The sequence below is a fragment of the Eucalyptus grandis genome, chromosome 8, assembly GCF_016545825.1.
Source record: "Eucalyptus grandis isolate ANBG69807.140 chromosome 8, ASM1654582v1, whole genome shotgun sequence".
Lineage (NCBI taxonomy): Eukaryota > Viridiplantae > Streptophyta > Magnoliopsida > Myrtales > Myrtaceae > Eucalyptus > Eucalyptus grandis.
Window position 1 is genome coordinate 9,812,396 of NC_052619.1, and position 21,153 is coordinate 9,833,548.

Here is a 21,153-nt window from a genome sequence, read left to right on the forward strand (position 1 = left end):
ATATCACGAAATGGACAAGGATTTGGCATTATGCACATCTTTAATCCTTAGTTTAATTGTCTCATCTTTGGTGCTAATAATAGGATAAGTCTAACTAAAACTTTTTTGGGAGGGCCACGTTGATCAACTGGAGAAAAATCCAGATTGGTCGCTTTGCTTGCACTAAATCAAGACCGCAGAATTCTTTAATGGATGCTCATGGAATTGATAGATCTTTGAAACCTATAATAAACAAATTTTCAAGGAATCAATGAGTTCATCGATGACGTCTTTAATCCCTAAAAAAATTGAACGATAAGGTGGAAATCGAGATGGTAAAGATCCTGAATATGATTGGTTAGGGAATGGTTGGTGAATGTTTCTACAAACTTCGAAAGTATAATACCCACCTAACGCTGAACTCGGGAACAAGGAAATTCATTTTAATTGCACGACAATAGCTAAAACTATGTTGCTTCAATCAAAGGAGTTGGAGTAGTTCGAACTGGGCTCTGTCTTTTAGGGTAGTCCCTGTGGCTGGTGCAATTGGTTTGGACATTAAAAATTTCCAGCTTAGAAATGAAGGTTGTCTATTTGAATTGCACCACTTGTGCGCAAACTATTCTGGATCAAGGTCATTATTTAATAAATAAATAAAGGAACGCTACTACATTTTAGGTTTCGTAGGGAAAATTCAGTCAATGCTATCTTGATGAATGTCATCTAATTAATCACCGTCCTCTCCAACATCTAGTTTTGACCAGGATTATGTTATGGAGCAAATTAGGCTATGTTTGATAAAAATAATTTATGTTTCCCGAAACAACTATTTCTATTCTTTTGTTCTAGGGAACGGAAAAAAAAAATAGAAACATATTTGGTAAAATTTTTGTTTCCGATAATAAATTTGGAATAGAAACAAGAAATAAAAAAAAAAAGTAACTTTTATTTTCGGAAACAATTTTTTCTTTTCTCTTTTTTTTTTTTCTCTTTTTTTCCTTTCCTTTCATTTTTTTCCTTTTGGTCGGTCGCCAGCCTTGGCCATGACTAGCAACTGGCTGACGAGGGCCGGTGACCTCGCCGGAGCGTCGCCGGCCCCCAGCAATGCTAAGCCATGGCGAGCTAGAGCTTGTCCAGATTTGGCGAGGTCGAGCTCGCCCACCATCGACGAGGCTTGGCCTCGCCCAAATTTGGCGAGGCTGAGCCTCGCGATGGCCAGGCAAGGGTTGCCACCGTGGCTAGCGACCGGCCACAAAAGAGGAAGAATGAGAGAAAAAAAAAAAGAAAAAAAAAAGAAAGAAGAAAAAAGGAAAGATATAATAAAAATATTAAAAAATTAAAAAAAAACAAAATTATACAATTTTATCAAACGCATTTTTATCTTAAGAATATAATTTTGTATAGTTATTAAGCACATTCTTATACTTAGAAATTGTTCGGGGAATAGAAACAAAAAAAAAATCATTTTTGATAAAAAATTGTTTGTGGGAATATAATTGTTACTAAACGCGCCCTTACTCCAAACTTAGAATACAACTTATGATAATAAATATAGTTCAGCAATATCCACATACTAGGAGCCATAGATCTATATATTATCGTACGTAGCAACGATGGCATTTAATAATGATTATTCCTCTGAATTACACTCTAGATTCTTAGTTAAAAGGGGTTTGAAGGTACTGGTTGTCTTCTAGTAATATAGTTATCACGTGGTTAATTATCCCATATTTATAATTCATACGAATTGAAGGTGCAATTTTAGATTCGAGAGACCCTATAGTTATACCTGAGTTAAGAAAAAGGGGGACTTTTTGCACATAATGAGACACAACAGTCTAAATTCAATTCTTGATAGGCAAAAACTTAATTCTCGAGATTGGATCATGAAGAAATAATTGACTCCCGTGATCGCACTTTTGAATCTGAACGGGGTATAAAAATTCTGTCCCTTATCAAGTTGATCACCAAGCTGAAACCTATTGCACGAAAGCCAGTGAAAAATAAAAAAATAAAAATCATCCGATCACCATAAAGAAGGAATAAAAGCCGAAGGTAAGGTGAAAAGATCACGTGTTCTAACAATTTATTCGTCGCGATCTATTTACAGAACTTGGGCTTGAGGATGATTCCGGTGCTCGTGACTAATGCCAAACAAGTTTCGAAAATTCAGTTTTCTTTTCGCTTGGGAGGACAATATATAACCCCAGAATCTTAGCCTGTTAGAGAAATGAAAGATCAGCTTCTCCACTCAAGCTATGACCAGGAGGGTATGGTGTAATTCGTATGATATGGGGTTCCTATTTTCTAAAGTCTGAAAAATTCCAAGAGGAAGAAGAAGGAAACCTCATGCCAGATAAGTTTCCATTAAGCGAAGGAGATCCCGTGCTATCTTTGAGACCCCTCAAATTGAAACAAATTAAAGGACTCGTCTGCAAAAAAAGAAAAACAGAAAAAAAAAGAGAAAAAGAGCACGACTCATTCTAGTAGCTTAATCCGATCACGAGCGACAGATACCGGTTCGAAAGATCAAGTTTTCCAATCCTGCCTACAAATGTAAAGAAGTATAGGGACAATAGTCGTGACTTGTTGAACTACTCTTCTAGCTAGGTTTGTAGTAAAAGGAGCACGACTCATTCTAGTAGCTTAATCCGATCATGAGCGACAGCAGCGAAATCCTCACTTGGCCCAGGAAAAGAAATATCCCCATGCTTTCTTACAAAGAAGATACCTTTATTCATCACACTATCCCTAAAATGATTTTCTATGTATTACTTCTTTCGGTGTCGGTTTATCACTATAGCACAGGATAGCTATCCGGAAAACACATGAAATTTTCCCTGGAAAGCCAGCTTTCTAGGCAAGAAAGAAACTTCATCAGGGTCAGGTTGAAGCAAACATTTCCTGATGGACCCGGCCCAAGCTTCCCTAACTTGAGACCTAACTCTCCAACAGTATTGAGAAAAAGAGTCCTTCAGATTACCGAGAATAATCAGCAAACTTTTAGCCCCATCAAATTACCAGAAATGGTTTCAGAATCCGGACTGGCTTGCTTTCGTCTTGTAACGCAAGTGCCACATGAACGAATAAAAGAAGCGAAAAGGTCCTCATAAATTCAACCCTAGATGCTAAAATAATGGCGGGGGACCAAAGCTTGCATCTTTGCAATACTACTCGCCAGGAATTTGGCAAATCGTTAGAATGGTCCAATCAAATCCTTTGATCAAATGCTAAATGAAACGCATAAAAAGATGGCTGTATACATCAGATATGGAGCTAGTGGACGATAAATAATTGCAAGTCCAACAGGGCAATTAGAATAAGGGAACAGATGGGAGGGGAGACGGCATTTGGGTATATTTATAGCTGCTATCACCCTAATAATTATTAGGCAAACGAAACCCTAATTAGAATAGTTTATGTACATGGTCATAAGAAACTAAACGACCATGTGGCATGTAGCTATCAAGCTTAGCATAAATAACATTTTGTTGTTGAAAGTACCTTTCCTCTTGCCGGCTCATAATGTCTTAAACATGAATATCCTCGTGAAGGGCAATACTAGTTCCGGTCTGGACGTTAGAAACGCTTAAGTTTGTATGGACCCAAAGAATGAATAACCTGGTTGCAATTCCCTAATTTTATCATAATTGATTACGGTATAAAAAGCAATTTTTTCCTTCCCTTGTTAAGATATTAAATTGCTACTATTTTTTTTTTTTAAATAATGCATCATAAGGTTAATGTATGAAGAATATGACTTAGATTATCGATAATGTGTTATGCTATAATAAGGTCAAGTTGGCAACTCTATCAATATGCACAAAGCTTTGACAACTACTCAAATCTTATTTAGCATGTAAAAAGCAAATAAACAGATTTGCAAAAGTCAATTATAAATAGATGACGAGATCGTCTTTCTTTTGCTTTTTGTATGAGTGATGAAGACATCTTAATTTACCAAGCGTTTATTTTATTTTATTTTGTTTTCTGCTTTCTTTTCAGGGGGTTTTTCTTTGATGGGTTCATCATATATTTGGAGTTGTCTCTTTCCTTGTCCTCCTCATTAAGTATGAACTATTCGAAGAAACTCTTGACTTGCATGGATACGTATACCACCATTAAAACCTTAAAGTCATGCTCATCGATCTCGACTTGCAAACTGCATTCTATTCCTCCTTATTTCTTCCATCTCGATATTCTCCTCTTAACGCTTTCTTAAAGCCCCTCTCCTCCTCAAACCTCCGGAGTCTCTCCCTCCCTCCATCCCTCTCTCTCTCTCTCGCTCTCCATGCAATTGATATGAACAGATTCTCATTAAGAACCTCACCTTGCCACTACAACTCGTGCTAGATACACACACCATGCTACAAGAACAAAAAGAAGTATAGCTCTCTCTCTCTCTCTCTCTCTCTCTCTCTCTCAGAGGCTTGATTTGTTGATATTATTGTCTTTTCTTGTGTAGGTTATGTGGCCTAAGCTGGTGCTTAACAAGGTCCTTAGAAAAAGTTTAAGCAGCAGTAATATCGTTGCCGACTTGCCAGATTCAAGAGAGATCCTGCCAGAATTTCATAGTTCAGATGCCAGCACCATGAAAGCATGCAATCAGCAAACTTGCAAGTACTATATATAGCAACTAAGATTCAAACATTTTTCTTCCCTTTTAATGAATCTAACTTGGAACTTACACATACCCAAATTTGTGCTTTATAATCAGGATCTTTGTCAGCTCTTGGAACGTTGGAGGCACTGTTCCACCAGAAGACATGGACATCGAATATTGGCTCGATACAAAGAAATATCCCGCCGACATATACGTTTTCGGGTAACCATTATGCTTCTATTTTTGCTCTTGAACACTTATATGCACAGATTCTCGGATTCTTTCATCTACATCGAGCGATTTCAATTTAGTACATATATAATGTATGATTGTATTCGCATACCAGGTTCCAAGAAATAGTTCCACTGAGTGCCGGAAATGTTTTGGGTTCAGAAAACAGCAAGATTTCCAGGAAATGGAATGCAATAATAAGCAGAACTCTCAACAAGTCGAGCTCTCGTGCAAGGCCAGACGATAGTCCTACCGTGGGAAGCCAGTCAAAAGAACATTTCCGATGTATTGTCAGTAAGCAGATGGTTGGAATATTTATATCCGTTTGGATCAGGAGCAACCTCTGCGAATTCGTCAGTCATCCGAGCGTTTCTTTTGTCGGCTGCGGCATAATGGGTTGCTTAGGAAACAAGGTATGTGTTAATCATTTCATACATAATAAGACCAACCCAAGCTTAACAGGTTATTATCGTCACTGTTTATGAGACGAGGACTTTATGCTCTTTGATATCTCTTTAATTGATGCCGATATTATTAGATGATCAGTCATTGATTCGTTCTCTAAATCTTGCTTACATAGGGTTCGGTGTCAGTAAGATTTTTGCTGCGGGAAACAAGCTTTTGCTTCGTTTGTAGTCATTTAGCTTCTGGAGGGAGAGAAGGTGATGAGAGGAACAGAAACTCAGATGCAATAGAAATATTGCTACGGACGACGTTCCCACATGGCCCCTCGCGCAATTTGCCAAGAAAAATCCTCGACCACGAGTATGTTGTGAGACTGAGAATTCTACACTTCTTAACTCATTGTCTTTCATTGATCTGTATCGCCGCATACTTCCTTCAAAGAATGTTTATATTCCTCCCGATAGCAAGGGTCCTATACCAGTAGAAACACGCATATTGGTCCTACAAAAGATCATAGAAAACCACTAGTATTAAGATACATGGCTTCATGAATTTTTTAAGGACCCCCCCCTTCCATATCTGCATTCTTCTAAATATATGTAAGTGATGTAAGCAGAAGTTCTTCTGCTATTTGTCAATTCTTTTGAGTATTCAACCGATTGTTTTCTTAGTAGGTGGGATCAATATAAACGAAAAATGACTAGTTAGAAAAGGAATCTCTCTGAAGGAATACTTCGATTCTCAAGTGTTCGTTTCAACAAGCACTCACTCACGCCATCCTCTTCACATGTACCTTTATTATGGCCACTTACAGATAGAAAAAGCAAAGCACTTACCTAACCATCAATAAATTACTCGTTGTGCAGCCGTGTGATTTGGCTGGGTGACCTAAACTACAGAATCCACCTCCCCGACACCATGACTCGATCTCTAGTCGAGAAAAGGAAGTGGGATTTACTATTGGAAAAGGATCAGGTATTCTCGTCAACCATGTGCTTTGAACATTAGAGGTTTTGGCTTACAAGGTTGGATCTTGAGATTAAAGAATATGTGAATATTTAATAAAGCTGAAGGCCGAGCTCATGGAGGGTCATGTCTTCCAAGGTTGGCAAGAGGGAGTGATCAAGTTTGAGCCAACCTACAAATACTGCCTGAATTCGGAGAGTTATTATGGTGGAAACCCGAACGCCAAAGTCAAAAAGAGTCGGGCTCCAGCATGGTAAGTAACAACACGTCATATGAAAATGCTTTGTTCACTGAAAGAAACCTGGAAAGATATGAGATTTATTGGAGGACTTTTTTCAGGTGCGATCGGATAATTTGGTTTGGGGAGGGTTTGAAGCAAAGCCTGTATGACCGAGGAGAATCGACATTGTCCGATCACAGACCTGTCCGAGCAATTTTCACGGCAGAGACTGAGGTTTACAGGGTCCTGCAGAAGTCAGATGTTTCTAACGACGAGGGATTAATTGATACAAGAACAACATTCAGAAGAGTTCTTGAATGATAAAGATTTAGGTGGTACCATATATTCATGGTTCTACTGGATATTCAAAACTAAATGTCACTACATACGGGAAAGAGAGATTAAGCATATACTATTATGAAATAATATCGATCATTTTCAGTGTGAAGTGGCTTTTCTAATATCGTAAATGCATATGATGCAACTATGAGAATTGAATTATATTCAGCAAACCAACTCCATGCATGCCAGCAGGCACGAGTGATGTGAATTTATACAAAGTCAAAGCACATACACACAAGCACTGGCAAGTATTTCTGAAACACCGTAGTTTACAGCGTATGCACACATGAGAAGGACACTTTGACACACAAGAAAAGAACAAAAGAGAAAATCAATAACGTTTATCCTGAGCAAAAAAAGAGAGAGTATTACAAAGATGGATTGTGCAATGATGGAGAACAGAAGACGGCATCCTCTCAATTTTGTTTGTGTAGCATCCTCTCAATTTTAGGAGGTCAAAGAAGATGGCAAATTAAATCCAAAGATAATTAACTCATTGTCTAAAGAAAAATCTACAGCTTAAATTCTCGTTTTGACTTGCATCTAAAGATAATAACATCTCACAAGCACAATACTGGGTTATTAGCTAAAGAAAACTCAAGGCCAAATTAAACGCTATCATTGCGCTTTTGACGTTTTATTCCACAGCCAAATGTTCAGAATATTATGATGCAAGTCAAATCTAGCTGAACGTGCTTGTAACATGTTTTTTTGTTTTGATTAGAGAATTTGTAAAAGTAGAAGAACTTGATTAGACAAATTAAAAGTCAAATGACTTGATTAAAAAAGGCATGAAAGTAAACGAAAAGTAGAATTTATCAAGCACCATGACAGGAGTAAAAATACAGCCTTAAATTCAGAGATTGTCCCTTTGTTGCTATCCCAACCCAAAAAAATAGCGCATCAAAATCTGGGAATTACCTTCAAATATTCCTCCTATTGATGGAGCTAACTTTTCATCGGGGGAAAGACTTCCTTTTTCTTACCTCTTACTTATGGCTCCTTGAAAACTCTCAAGCAATCACGACACAAACATTTTCCAATCTTTTTCATCTCTAAAAAATCCCTCCATTCACTTCAGGTCACCTACGCCAAATATATTTAATCCCTACATTCAGTTGAAGTCCCAAAACTGAAGCCTTGCCTCTGCCTTGGTGGAGGCAATGGGAGATTTCTCCTCTGCAGGTTTCAGAGGATAATTCATAAAGTCTGTTCACTTAGGATTTAAAACTAAGAAGCAAAACAACTTTTCCCTTTTGGCTCTCCCTGAGTAACAAGTAGCACAAGCTACAAGCAGGCCCACAATATAACATTCTGGAAAATGGCAGTGGCTGCATTTAAGTCCATCCATGACAAATTCAGACTATATTTGGAAGCAGATAAGTAGAAACCTGATGAAAAAAAAATCATTATTAAAATTTTAGGAATACACCGATAGAGTACAAGAAGATTGCATTCTAAGTATACAAGGAGGACAAATAGACAATTTTCAAAAGAGTTTCTAGACTAAATCAGGCAACAAATGATAAAAGCACCATTTTCAGGGTTCTTTTTGTTACATTAAATTTAAAATATGCCACAGGAAACATCAATAAACTGTATCCAGGACAATTCGGACATGGTTCCCTTCACCTGGCTGGATACATAAGATTTATGGCATCTGTAACAGATCTTGAAAGATTTAGCATTGTGCGGGCATGAGCGAATTCAGTCAGAAATCAGAAGAACCATGTCCCTCATCACTTAATAGCCTCAATGTGGAGCAGGAATACAACACGGGCCTCAACCTTTCAAATGTGCTTCATGGTAAAGATATCCACCAGAATTTCAGCAAGAACTTGCAATATCCTCAGTGCCAGAAAATACTAATGCCCTTTATTTCGCTTCAGCAGCACTGGCCTGAAAACATGATGACGTTTTTTTCATTCAGAGCAGATATTACTGGATGAATTGATCTAGGACACAACAGAACTGTAGTCCTCAACCTAAATCATATGCATCTTGGTCAAGTGAAGTAACATTTCTGATATGCCTCAAGTGCTGACAAATGAAATAAGTGATCCTACCGTACAGATTACATCAATCCAATATCATTCACTGCATGCAAATTTTACGGGGGCAAGGAATGAAATCAGAATCTTGACAATTCCCTCCCTATATGTTAACAAAACCATGTAGAAAAAATTTCAAACCACGAATGCATGTGAGATAGGCTGATGTACAATGAAACAAACCTGAATTGATCTAAATAAGAGGGTGGCTCAACAGTCATTGTTAGTCACTTCAATCACCTTCCTGATAAAGAAAGAGTAATCATCACTCACATAGATGCAACAATGTTCGTAGAAGCACAGAATGCAAAAGGCATAGGAAGTAAAAGGCATTACTTTGGCAAGTAAGTTGCAACTGATGCATGTTTTCATAGCATACTGTCTAGTTTTAGGAAACTATAGAAAACCTCCTATAGCTTACAAGATAAACCAGACACTATCAAATAGTGATGTTTCCTACTTATTTTTAATGTCCCTAACAAGTAGTTTCACGAGCAAAAATCTTGAAAAAGATAGGAGAATTTTTTTTTTTATACAGGCATTATCTGCAGCTGCAATGAGTCACTGACAATATTGTACAAAATAGCCTTATCAAGGAGCATAAAATCAAACATAAAGGCAGTTCCATTGCGATACAAATTCCACGGCTCTGACATCTCAAACAAGAATCGCATACTGGACCAACTAAATGAGTTCATCTAGACAGTGAGCGCTGCAGATGACTGAAGGGTTCGAGATACTATGCCTCCTACAGAAACAACTGCTTTTTGTCAATTAACTGTCATAAGCATTTACAAACCATCTTATTTTACACCTAAACCTATAATCAGGCCAAGTGATTTTTTAGCTTCAACTGCCAGACATATGCTAAAAGTAGATCGGAAATTAAATCAGCAGTGACAATTCACTACTTCGCCATCTGTCAATGAGTTAACATGGATAAAAAATAGTGCTCATGAAAATTCAATCAGATTAAAATAGATATAGATGTCAAAATAGCAAACTTCAGAATTGACTTGAATGAAGAGGTTTCATTGAAACACATGCTTAAAAGAGCTGAATAAGATCAGTCGACACCAGTAAATCCCACCCAATCCTACTCTTAGTAATGAATTATACCTCTAACACAGCTTTGGCTTCAGCTTCAAATGCTTTGCAAAGAATTTCATAGCTTGCCTCACTGCCCAGCTATCAAAGAAGAAATTGAACCTTACGATGAATAGATAAAAGTAAACTTGTGAATCTCCAATACATTGGCCATTAAGTAGTAAAAGAAAACATACCAACGGATTGACTCTTGATGGTGAAATAGATGATATAATGTATCTGCACATAATCAACAAGTAATTGGGATATTGATTGCAAGATGAATGTGCCAACCATAGCTACTTATCTGATGTGCTTTCAGGTAACATGACATTAATATGAGAAGACATGATCTCTTACTAACTTGGTTAAACTATCAAAACTATCAACCTTTCTTAGTTTCAACAGCAAAAACTTATCTCCAACTGGGAAAGTAATTACTACCAGCAGAAAAACATATTGCCAACATGCAACTTGGTTCCAGCTAGAGAAAATAATTCCATTCCATCCCTGTTTGCTAATAATATTGCAACTTCACCCAAAAATCCATATGGGGTTTGCACCAGTTAGTAGTTACAGAAAGATATGAAAGATTTACCTCAGCTTACTAGTATAGAACTTCATAGCTGACAAATTTGTTTTCTGTACAGTAAGTACCACAGCACCCATGTGATTCTACAAAAGATATGCAAGGGAAGGTGCAAGAGTAGAACAATCCATTAGATTAAGCAAAAGAAACATAATACAAGTAGATATTAAGGTATCTAAAGATCGACTATTGACCCTCGAAACTAACAAACAATTACACAAATAACTTCCAAGAGATCATCTTTTTAAGAAACAAGAAAACGGAGATACATGACAGCATACCTTTCTAGCAATAAGCTCGATCAACTGCATCAAGAATTTACCCAGCCCCTTCCCTTGGACACGAGGCTCGAGCTGTATCTCGTACACATAGAGGACGGGTATTTCTTCCTCCACAAGAAACCGGAAGTGAACAAACCCGACAATGCTCATGATCTCCGACACACTCTCAACGACTTCTCCTTTCGCCTCGACCGCCGACGGCATCCCGTCAGCACCGGCACTGGCAACATCGTGAACGAATATATAGCGTGCTTCGGGAGCGACCATTTCCCGGCGCTTCACCTTCTCCTCCGCAGGCCACTCGGCTCCAAAAGGGCCCTCCATGTTGGCCTGCAGACCCGAACCCAACAAAGTTTAACCCCTAAGAAAAGACTCAGCGGGCTCGTCGGAGAGGCACGGAAAGACATCTTCTTCCTCTGCGTTGATGCTGAGAACTTAAAAGAAAAAAAAAAAAAAAGACTTCAACTTTCGGTACCTTAACCAGGTTGCAGACATACTGCTTGACGGAAGAAGACAACCTATCTCCACTCCCCGAATCCAGACAAACGGAGACACCTAAACAATTAACCCGGCACCGTCACTCGACAAGCCCCGGGAAACACGCGCGTTCCGACAGCATATTGAAGCAGAACAAACGGAGGGTAATTTTTCCTCGTATCGAAGGAGAAACAGATGACGACGCGGGGCCGTACCGTTGCGGTTGTAATGGCGGAAGGCCTGGAAGGAAGCGAGGTGGTCGGTCTCGGAGGAAGCCGCCCTCACCAGCTCGTCCACCGCCTTCTTCTTCTCCAGAACCTGCGCTCCAGCGAACGAACCAACCACCAAAAAAAAAAAAAAAAAAAAAAAGGAGAAAAATCGAGAGTGAGTTTCGTTCGCTCGTCCGTCGACGATTTCCATGGAAAAGAAGATCGCGTGCGTGTAATTTTGCCTCTTTGCGTTTCAGCTTCTTCTCCTTGTGGCGCGCGCTCGGCCCCTTGGACTTGGACTCGGACTCCATTGAAGGGGATTGGGGAAGCTCCGTTCGGTTTCCTTCGTAGGGCAGCGACTGTGGCGAGCTGAAGCAGCTGCGTCTCCAGACGGAGAGGCGCAAGAAGGGCGAATTAGATTTTGCTCCCGGTCCCCCATGCTGCAGGCACTTGTCGCAAATTTGAAATTACCTCCCCAACTTTTTGGTTTTTACACTGGGGCCCCTTGAGCTCTTGAAATTGATTATAGCGCCCGTTCCCGGTGTCGACGGCTCCGGCCATTTTTCGACCGGGGCTCCGGCCATGTGCTTGTCAGGTGAGTAGTTTTTAGCTACTCTCACGGAGGGAAAAAATCCGTCCGAGAATAAAGGCGAAATTGTCTTTTGCCCCCGAATTTGGGACTTAATTATAAGCCGGCCTTCTGACTTGTTTGATAATTTTCCATCTAGAGTTATGAATATATGAAATCAGTTGCATCGTCTCCTTTGTAGTGACTCTGGCAAATCTTCATGAAAGACGTACACTTCCAGTAATTTTTCATATCTAGCCTATATTTTTGAATTTATCATGTAACCAATTGGAATCCGTATATGGTTTTAAAAAAAAAATGACCTCCTAGGATGCAATACGGGGTCAGACGTAGAGAAAATTAAGACATTGAGAGAAAAAAATCTGTCATCATGAGACAACGACGGGAACGACTTGCTATTGAATTCAATGTTGGTTGAGTTGCCTTTTAGCGATTCATATGTTGAATCGAATATCTAAATGTTCAACGCTGAGCATCCGAATCAAGTGACCAAGTCAACTTGTTTTGGGCCAGAGGAGCTAAAAAGGATCATTGGATCACAAGGAAACAATGCCTAGAAGATCCTCAGAACGGATGGCCCGATGATCTATCCTAACTCCCGTAGCAATCTGGTGCGGCGATGGGGTCGCAAATTCGACTCGCACAAAGATGCTTGCCAATCAACGACATGGACTGGAAACATTACCGGATTCAATCACACGATCAAGGAGAAATTACAGCATAACCTCTCAGAGAACTGATCAGAAGACCACATGGTGGGAGCAAAACAGCATGGGAGCCAACGGCCAGATAATTACGTCAATATGAGCAAATGCATTGTCCAATACAAAGCACGATCACAATGCAAAAGCACGTCATCTATGTGTTTAGCTAAGCACAATCTAAACCATCAGAAGCTCTCTCCATACTGCAGAAACGGAGTCTTAGGAGAATGCGTAATCGACTATTTTACTGACTAGCAAGGTTGCTCTTCCCATATCCTTCAAAAGAACACAAACCCAATCTAAACTTGGATGACAAGTATCGGTTTGCTATACATTCAGTAATTCAGTTGCAGTTAAGAGTAACAGCAGCTTCAGCAGCCATTGCACATGTTTCCTGCAAAAACCACGGATAGCACCCAGTCAGGAGAAGGCAGAACAATAACGAAAGCCAAATTGGGGTTTAATTCTCTGGGTCCAGAACCAAAATTATGCAATTATATCTAACACGAGCAGAAGTAATTTGAACGATAAATGGAGGATACTTCTATACGTAAAATCAGTCATGCATGAAAATTTATGGCCTGTTTAGAGTCAATTCTAGATTTTTTGCTTTTTCCAAAACTAGTGGGGCGCACTTTTGACTTTTTTTTCAATCTCAAAGCAGCTAAAACTTTCACAATTCATAACAGTTGAAACATAGATACACATAATTTTCACAAATTCAGGAAAGTAAAAAGTTTCTTTTTACTCGTGAGAAATTAAAACAAAAGAGCCTGTTACCAATAAACATCAAGAGAAAGAATAGAGAGCTGAGATCTGCAAAAGGCACTTGACTAACAAGGTGCTTCTGTAAAGGTTCCAAACACCACATTCGGCAACACTAACTCATAAGATATGATGAACAAAGAAATACTATCAACTTACAAGCAAACAAAGATGGCACACTCCATGTGAATGTAACAAACTGTAGATATCAACTAGATATAGGTTCAAAAACAAAAAAAGACAGATAACTACAAAGTTAGACCATGACAAAACCAGAAGAACAGCAAAAACCAGCTACATCGTCAGTCAAGAAAGTTAATCTGCTAATGTTACAAATAAAATGCTCTTGGACAAGTTCAGGTTAATGGTGCCTCCTTTGCCAGTTTGTCTCACAATAAAGGTGATTCTCATTAATATATTATCCATGTTTCCATAAAAGGAGAGCACTGCCATAGTAGCTCATCGGCCATTATGAGTTCCACAATGCTGACAGATTAACACCCCAAGTTAAATCGGGCCATTCACTCCTAATAGTGAGAAATGGGTATCCAACAAATACTACATCCAAAAATAGCACACTGCAGGGGAGGCTGCCCTGCATTACCTAAAAGGAAGGACGGACCCGACTCATTCATCAATGCATTACCTTCTAAGGTTCAGATTTCTGCTACTTCAGAGTGGATCATTCACGTGATTGATGGAAAAAAGAAAAATGTGTCCTTCTCATTCACCAGAGAAAGACAATAGTCTGACCAAGTCAACAACTACCATTTATCATAGCAAAAACAATGTACTATCGATATGCATATTCGCACCTAAGTTATAGACATGGTTTTATGAGAGCCCGTGGACTATCAAGGTCTCCTATTGGGAAGAGCAGCTCTTGTTTTTGGGTCATTTTAGGCATTTCTGCCTTTACCAGGGTTTGAACACCAGTCTGGGTCCCCACCCCACACCTTCCTTGCCACCCGACCCCATCACCTTGAATACCACAAAAATTCCAAGTTTTGCAACAGCTTATTCTGAAAGAACTAGTTCTTTTTCTCTAATTAATTTCCTCAGTACAACATTAAAGGATAAACCCGCAAATCAATTGACCATAGATATCCCAACCAAATAAATAAACTTCCCTCTCCTATAATTCAATCTAGAGCTAACAAAGTAACCTCTACTATCAACTGCAGCCAAAGCACATCGGTTGAGGAAACAGTCAGTTGGATCCCCAAACAAGAGAGGCCAGCAGGGAGCGTTACCAAGTATAAAGTAGAATTGGAAATTTGCAAACAGAACACTCACACATGACATAATAGCAGCTCAACTTTACATATCAAGGCTCCTGTCTGAAACCAACCCCATTGCAAAATACTCGCCATACAAAGAAAGATGAGGATAAACAAGGGATAAGATTCTACCAGGAGAAAAAGAAAACAGGCAACAACATGCTGACACTATGTGGACAGATTAAATAATTCAGACTAAGAGGTGCTCGCACATTGATCCAACTCTAAGAACAGTCAGCTCAGACAAAAGTCAGGATCAAAAGCACTGGACAACACCAATTTGAAATTCATTTCAATGGAATGCACAAGTAAGTCTTCCTCACTGCTCACAATACCACAAAGATATATCACAGCAAGCACCGTCATCTCTCCAAGTAAAAGTTATTGCGATGCGAGAAAAAGAGAATTCCTATCCTGATTTATCCCGAAAGCGCAGATTCAAAGAGTCGCAATAGCTCCAGGAGCCAACAGACAAGTTAAAACTACAATCCTGAGAATTTTTCTTGACGAAATTCATCCCACAAGAACGAATTAAAGCAGCAACGACAGATGTTAAATCATACACTCATCACTTTCGGTTTCTCCAAATTACACACCAGAAGCTACCGCAAGAGGCGGACAATCGACAAACCAATGGCCGACAGCTCAAAATCAAACATCCCCTATGCCCTAAAAATGCCTGAGAATTACTCAAGCGACAGCAGGCAAAAAAACCAGACCTGAATCTTGAAACTCCGCTCGACGGTGATTCACTTGCAGTACCGATCGGCCTTCTTCTTCACTCGGTCGTCGAGCGCGTCCTCCACGGTCTTGGCCTTGAACTTGGGGTCGTAGCGGAACTTCTTCGCCTCCACGGGGAACAGCTCCTCGTACTTCATCTTCTTCGCCGCGTCGATGGTGTAAATATCCTGGCCCCCCGCGGCCTCCGCCGCCGCCGCCGCCGCCCCGTCGCCGCCGCCGCCGCCGTCCTCCTCCGCCTGCGGCTGCTCGATTTCGCCGTCCTCGGCGGCGGCGGCGGCGGCGGTGGCGGCGTCCATGGGCTTCTGCTTGTGCTTCTTCTTGTGCTTCTTGTCGATGGACTTGCTGCGGGACGCTAGGGCTCCGCCCTTGAAGGTCAGCCTCCCGCCTTTCGCCCGCTCGTACGCGTCCGACATTGGATTGGCTTCGGCGTTCTCCCTCGAGCTCTCTCGTTCTCTTCTTCCCCGCGACGAATTCGGAACCAGCAAGAGGATGAGGCCGGCGATGCGCGCTCCTTTTCCTTCGGTTCCGCCGGCGTGCGAGCCACGCGCCACCGCCTCTAGGCTCCGTGGGCGAAGTTGGTAAAATGGTTGGTGGGCTATCAGCTACGGGCCTGGGCCATTCTAGAACTTCCACACTTCATTAGAAAAAAAAAAAAATTGAAAATGACATAAATGATATTTGAATTTTTGATCCAATATGCAATTTGATTTATACATATTTAATTTATTAGACATTTTCATATAATTTAAAAATTAAATTGAATAATATTTCAGAATCATATTGATTTATTAACTAAATTAAATATAATTACATTGAACAAATTTAAAGTTCAAGAATCACTTTGTACAATAAGATAAAATTTATGAATAATATTGAATAAATTAAAAGTTTAAAAATCATATCATGTTAAATGATCATTTGTGTCATTATTTTTTATATACTCCATTTTTTAAGAGGATTATACAATCACACTTACTACTAAAAATCAGTTTGCATCGAGAGATCAACCTTGTGCTCGAAAATTTAATAGATGGGTATCATTCCATGTGGGGTGGAGCGGCCTGAATGGACAAGGCTCAGATAATCAACCGCCGAGATGGGTCCCAGTTCGACGAAATCTCGAGCACAGACAAAATTTCTTTTGTCTGAAGCATCGAAAATGCCGTGGATGCTCGTGAAACCCAAAACGGGAATGGAGTCTCCTTTAGTAAAGTGACCTCTGGAATGTTTTGAGTTGGTTCGATGCTCTTTGTTTATGGTGAATTGCATGCATCCCATCTCAGGAACTCCTAACCTGTAGTAATATCTGTTTGGATGTCTGCTTTTTCGTTGTTTTATATGCTGCGTTTACATGATTCATCATGCCTGATCTGCTCAGAAACCGAACCAGAATGGAAGTGAAGACATCATTTGAGCAAAAGACAATGGATAAAACAAACCTAGTCACTCATGCAATCGGCGGTATCATTGAGAGGATAACCATTAAGAGCAATGAGCAATATTGAGGCTATTAGGGATGTGCTTAGTAACTTCAATAGGGGCTGCATATTGAAGTTTTGAACATTGTATCCAATCACCTTTAGGTACAGGCGACTTAATCGATATGATTGGAGAAACCTTCCAACTCCACAAGACAATCTATAAATTGCTTATATCATCACATTGCTTGGAATCCCCTGCATTCTATTACTCAATTGTTAACGATACTGACAAGGTCTTTCAGAGAGTTTTAAGACATGAGATAAAATGGCAGATGACTAGATCAAGCACATATCCACTATGTCCGCTAAGTTTTCAGAGATAATTGATTTCGTAATAATATCTGGACCAATTATCGCCAGCATAAATCCTTAAATGCTGGAAACCTCCCTTTTTAAGTTAACAACAAACCTGATAGTTTCTTCCACAAACAGTCATCCTTGAACAAATCCTGCACCGAACCACGAAGGCGAATTAGTTCAATCTGATTCTGCCACATCAAGTTCATATCCAAAGTAAATTCCCATTCCAGCTGTGAATGAAGCGATACCATTAAAGGAAAATGGAATGGCAAACACTGATGACAATGACATTACAAAATTTAGACAGTTACTTAGATTAGTGAGATACTGAGAACCAGAGATTTACGGCTTGAGAATGAACCTTAAAGTTCTAATGCACTCTATCATGGGGATCAGCTCCTGCAATAGACTTGATGATATAAACGCTCATGTCTTATGCCGTGTATTGACAGCAATTGGCTATATCAACAGATTTTCGAGAATAACAAGAAGTTCTTCCAACTGCTATGTAGATATTTTATGAGTTGGACACAAGAGTATTATGTAGAATAACACATATATTTACATAGCTAACTAAATAACAACAGTATTGCCTTCTGAACCTGCTCTCAGATGAATTCATTCTTGATTCAACCTTCCAAATTTACAAAGAAGACATTCAGAGACTTTTCCCTCGATCTTGAGCTGTTAAAATCGACACTTTCATTAGTATCTCCATGGAAAGATAGAACATGTTGGCTACATCCGATGGTCCTAATTTACAGCAAATTTATAGTCCTCGGACATCAGAAATGAGATGTAAAAGCAACATTTACTTTCTGCTGTCACCACAAAAAGAATGTGAATGGTTACTACAGATATCAGAAATGAACATGTTTCAAGAAAATGTCTTCCCACTAATGCAACAAAAGACGTATTGAAACTGAGGCACCTCCAGTTCATCCTCCTCCCTGTTTGACCTCTCTATGATCCGGCCTTTCATGTCCATCTCATAAATGGAATTCTATCTTGTTACAACACCCAAAATTTATAGATATTCTCTTTTATGGAAAGAATTGACTACCCAACTATAGAGAGGATAATTTACTGACCGAAGTCACCAGTAACCTTTGCAGGAGCAAGACCCTTTCTTGAAATGATGGAAACGACTTGAATCTCTCAATATGATCTCGTGATTGATTATCATAGATATGTATGTCATGGCACTGTGGCAATCTCCACAGACACGTAAATTCTTGGTTATCCGGATCGGCGCACCAGGAGCCGTTGTTAGGATGCCATATGCGAGAGCAAGCTTCTCGCTGTGCTCAGAGAGCAAGTCACCTTTTTCCTCATCATCCACATCATGGAGCGCAAAGCTCGTCTGTGGAACATAACCAAGAGCTTTGATTCGTAAGATCAAGTCCGTGAGAACTTCATGAATCTGTTGCGATTGTGGATGAGTCCAGTCTCCCACATAGAATGTGGCAGTACCCTTCATTCCTTGTACCCAGCTACAACCAGGTCTCTTCCTGATTCCAGTAGATTTCATTACAGACCTGACCCTAGCCACATCTTTCCAACGCCTCGCATTTGCGTATATGTTAGAAAGCAATGTGTAGGACCCGTCATTCTCCGACTCTATATCTAACAATTTATTAGCAGCATATTCCCCAAATTCAACATTTCCATGTAACCTAGAAGCGCTCAGCAGTGAGAACCATACAATGGGGGTAGGTTGCATAGGCATTCTTTTGATGAGCTTCATGGCTTCACCCAATCGACCAGCACGTCCTAAGAGGTCAACCATGCAAGCATAATGTTCTACTCCAGGGACAACACCATAATCTCTGTCCATGGCGTCAAAATATTCAATGCCTTGATCTACCAGTCCAGCATGGCTACAAGCATAAAGGACAACTACGAAGGTGACTCCATCAGGCACCAAACCTGCTTTCCTCATCTCATTGAAAACCCAGAGAGCTTCGTCACCACGTCCATGCATTCCATAACCAGTCATCAGCGATGTCCACGAAATGGTGTTCCTGTGCTGCATGTGGTCAAACACAACTCTACCTGCATCAATATCTCCAGATTTGGAGTACATATCTATCAGGCAATTCTCCACATGCACCATCACAGAGTCGTATTGATTTCGCAATATGTAGGCATGTATTTGTGTACCAAACCTCAGGGCAGCCAAACGAGCGCAGGCCATCAAGCCACATGATATGGTGAAAGCGTTTGGCTTTATGAAGTTTGCTTGATTGACCATCTCAGAGAACAACTTCAAAGCACCATTTGCTTCCCCCTGCTGAGCATACCCGCCAATCATCACAGTCCATGTTACCACATTCCTATGTTCTGGTGTTATCAAGTCGAACATGGTGCGAGCAACTCCAGCAGATCCACACTTGGCATACATGTCGATCAAAGCATTAATAACCATTAAATCATCCCCCGGATCATTGTCTAGCTTATTCAGAACACACTTGATGGCATAACAATGAGTCTCCTTTCCTTGATGCAATGCTCCTGCAGATGCACAACCTGAGAGAAGAGAAACGAGAGTGACAATGTTAGGCTCTGACCCACTAAGGCACATCCTCCTGAAGACATCGAGAGCCTCATGACCATGCCCCCTCTGGGCATACCCTGCAATCACAGCACTCCATGTCACCACATTCGACTCAATCTTCTCAACCTCCATCTTCTCAAAAAGACTCAAAGCCTCATCAAATCTGCCGACTTGCGAGTATCCAGTGACCATGGCATTCCATGAGACAAGATCCTTAAACTCCATTTGCTTAAAGACCTTGCTCGCTTCATCCAACATCCCACACTTGGCATACATATCCAACACAGCATTACCCACATAAACATCCTCAGACAACCCTCTACGGAGGGCAAAAGCATGTACCTGCTTTCCTTGTATCGATGCACCAAGCGAAGCACAAGCAGGGAGGACATTCACGAGGCTAACGGCATCAGGCACGTGGCCACTATCCCAGGTCATCCGATCAAACAACCTGAGCGCATTCCTACAATCCCCCGCCTGAACATAAGTAGCCACAATCGAATTCCAAGAGACGACATCACCAATCCCTCTCTCGGACAATTCATCAAACACCTTCCGCGCATCGTCCAAAGCGCCGCACCGCCCGTACATGGCCACCGCCGCATTGCACACGAACACATTACCCTCGAACCCATTAGCGCAGACGGCCGCATGGACCGACGCGCCCCGACGGAACGACGGGAGCTCGCCGCAGGCCTTGAGGACGAAGGGGAACGTGAAGTGGTCGGGCCGCCAGCCCAGCCTCTGCATCCTCCGGAAGTAACCGAGCACGTCGTCGAGGAAACCCAGATGGACGCTCCGCCGGATGAGCATGTTCCACCAGTAGACCGAGTAGGGGCAGGGCGGGACCCGCTCGAGCAGGGCGAGCGCGCGGGCCGGGGCGCCGCAGGCGATGTAGGAGCCGACGACGCGGGCCGCGAGGTGGCGGGGCAGGCCCTGCACGAGGGTCTGCTGGTGGAGCAGCTTGGCTCGGGGCAGGGAAGCGCATTGCTGCAGCGACGCGGTCGTGATCGCGGGAGGAGCGGCGGCGGCGGCGGCGGCGGAGGCGGAGGAAGGCGACGAAGAGAACGGGGAGGCCGGGATGGCGGGCGGGAATGGACGGTGGAGAAGTCGCTTTCGGTCTTGGTGGTGGAGGATCGAACGGTGCAGCATCCGACTAGGCTGCAGAGGGCTAGCGGGTGTCGACGATGTGTTGTCATGTTATATACCGAAAGCGTGAAGTTCATGGTTGAAAAAGTAATTATCTAGCTGTGTTGAAACCCAAAAAAAAAAAAAAAAAAATATCTTCTTTTTCTTC

At 41.0% G+C, this 21,153-nt stretch overlaps 4 protein-coding genes across 7 annotated transcripts; 1 reads left to right on the forward strand and 3 right to left on the reverse strand.

Annotated features, from left to right (window-relative positions):
- The first annotated feature begins 4,077 nt into the window (after nt 1–4,077).
- LOC104456375 (type IV inositol polyphosphate 5-phosphatase 9-like) lies at nt 4,078–6,811 on the forward strand. Its single transcript, XM_039299465.1, has 8 exons — nt 4,078–4,364; nt 4,445–4,599; nt 4,697–4,804; nt 4,929–5,226; nt 5,394–5,578; nt 6,085–6,193; nt 6,286–6,437; nt 6,524–6,811. The coding sequence occupies exons 1-8, from the start codon at nt 4,344–4,346 to the stop codon at nt 6,723–6,725; spliced, it is 1,230 nt and encodes a 409-aa protein (XP_039155399.1). The 5' UTR covers nt 4,078–4,343; the 3' UTR covers nt 6,726–6,811.
- A 1,319-nt stretch (nt 6,812–8,130) lies between these two features.
- LOC104456376 (N-alpha-acetyltransferase 40) lies at nt 8,131–11,878 on the reverse strand. The gene is made up of 9 exons (XM_010071150.3): nt 11,682–11,878; nt 11,446–11,548; nt 11,229–11,308; nt 10,754–11,083; nt 10,482–10,558; nt 10,081–10,123; nt 9,917–9,985; nt 8,981–9,041; nt 8,131–8,645 (listed from the first exon to the last, which is right to left on the reverse strand). The coding sequence occupies exons 1-8, from the start codon at nt 11,748–11,750 to the stop codon at nt 9,030–9,032; spliced, it is 783 nt and encodes a 260-aa protein (XP_010069452.2). The 5' UTR covers nt 11,751–11,878; the 3' UTR covers nt 8,131–8,645; nt 8,981–9,029.
- A 908-nt stretch (nt 11,879–12,786) lies between these two features.
- Nucleotides 12,787–16,140, reverse strand: LOC104456377. Its single transcript, XM_010071153.3, has 2 exons — nt 15,497–16,140; nt 12,787–13,126 (listed from the first exon to the last, which is right to left on the reverse strand). Exon 1 carries the CDS (start codon nt 15,929–15,931, stop codon nt 15,527–15,529), a length of 405 nt encoding a protein of 134 aa, XP_010069455.1. The 5' UTR covers nt 15,932–16,140; the 3' UTR covers nt 12,787–13,126; nt 15,497–15,526.
- A 982-nt stretch (nt 16,141–17,122) lies between these two features.
- LOC104456378 (pentatricopeptide repeat-containing protein At5g16860) lies at nt 17,123–21,017 on the reverse strand. Of its 4 annotated transcripts, XR_005545138.1 has the most exons (3): nt 18,391–21,017; nt 17,902–17,983; nt 17,123–17,448 (listed from the first exon to the last, which is right to left on the reverse strand). XR_005545138.1 is itself a non-coding variant. In XM_039298724.1 (2 exons), the coding sequence occupies exon 1, from the start codon at nt 21,006–21,008 to the stop codon at nt 18,396–18,398; it is 2,613 nt and encodes an 870-aa protein (XP_039154658.1). In that variant the 5' UTR covers nt 21,009–21,017; the 3' UTR covers nt 17,123–17,448; nt 18,391–18,395. The 4 variants fall into 4 exon arrangements, 2 of the variants coding, with proteins under 2 accessions (XP_039154658.1, XP_010069456.2); XR_727324.3 differs by having other exon boundaries at nt 17,902–21,017; XM_039298724.1 differs by lacking the exon at nt 17,902–17,983.
- Nucleotides 21,018–21,153: the final 136 nt, after the last annotated feature.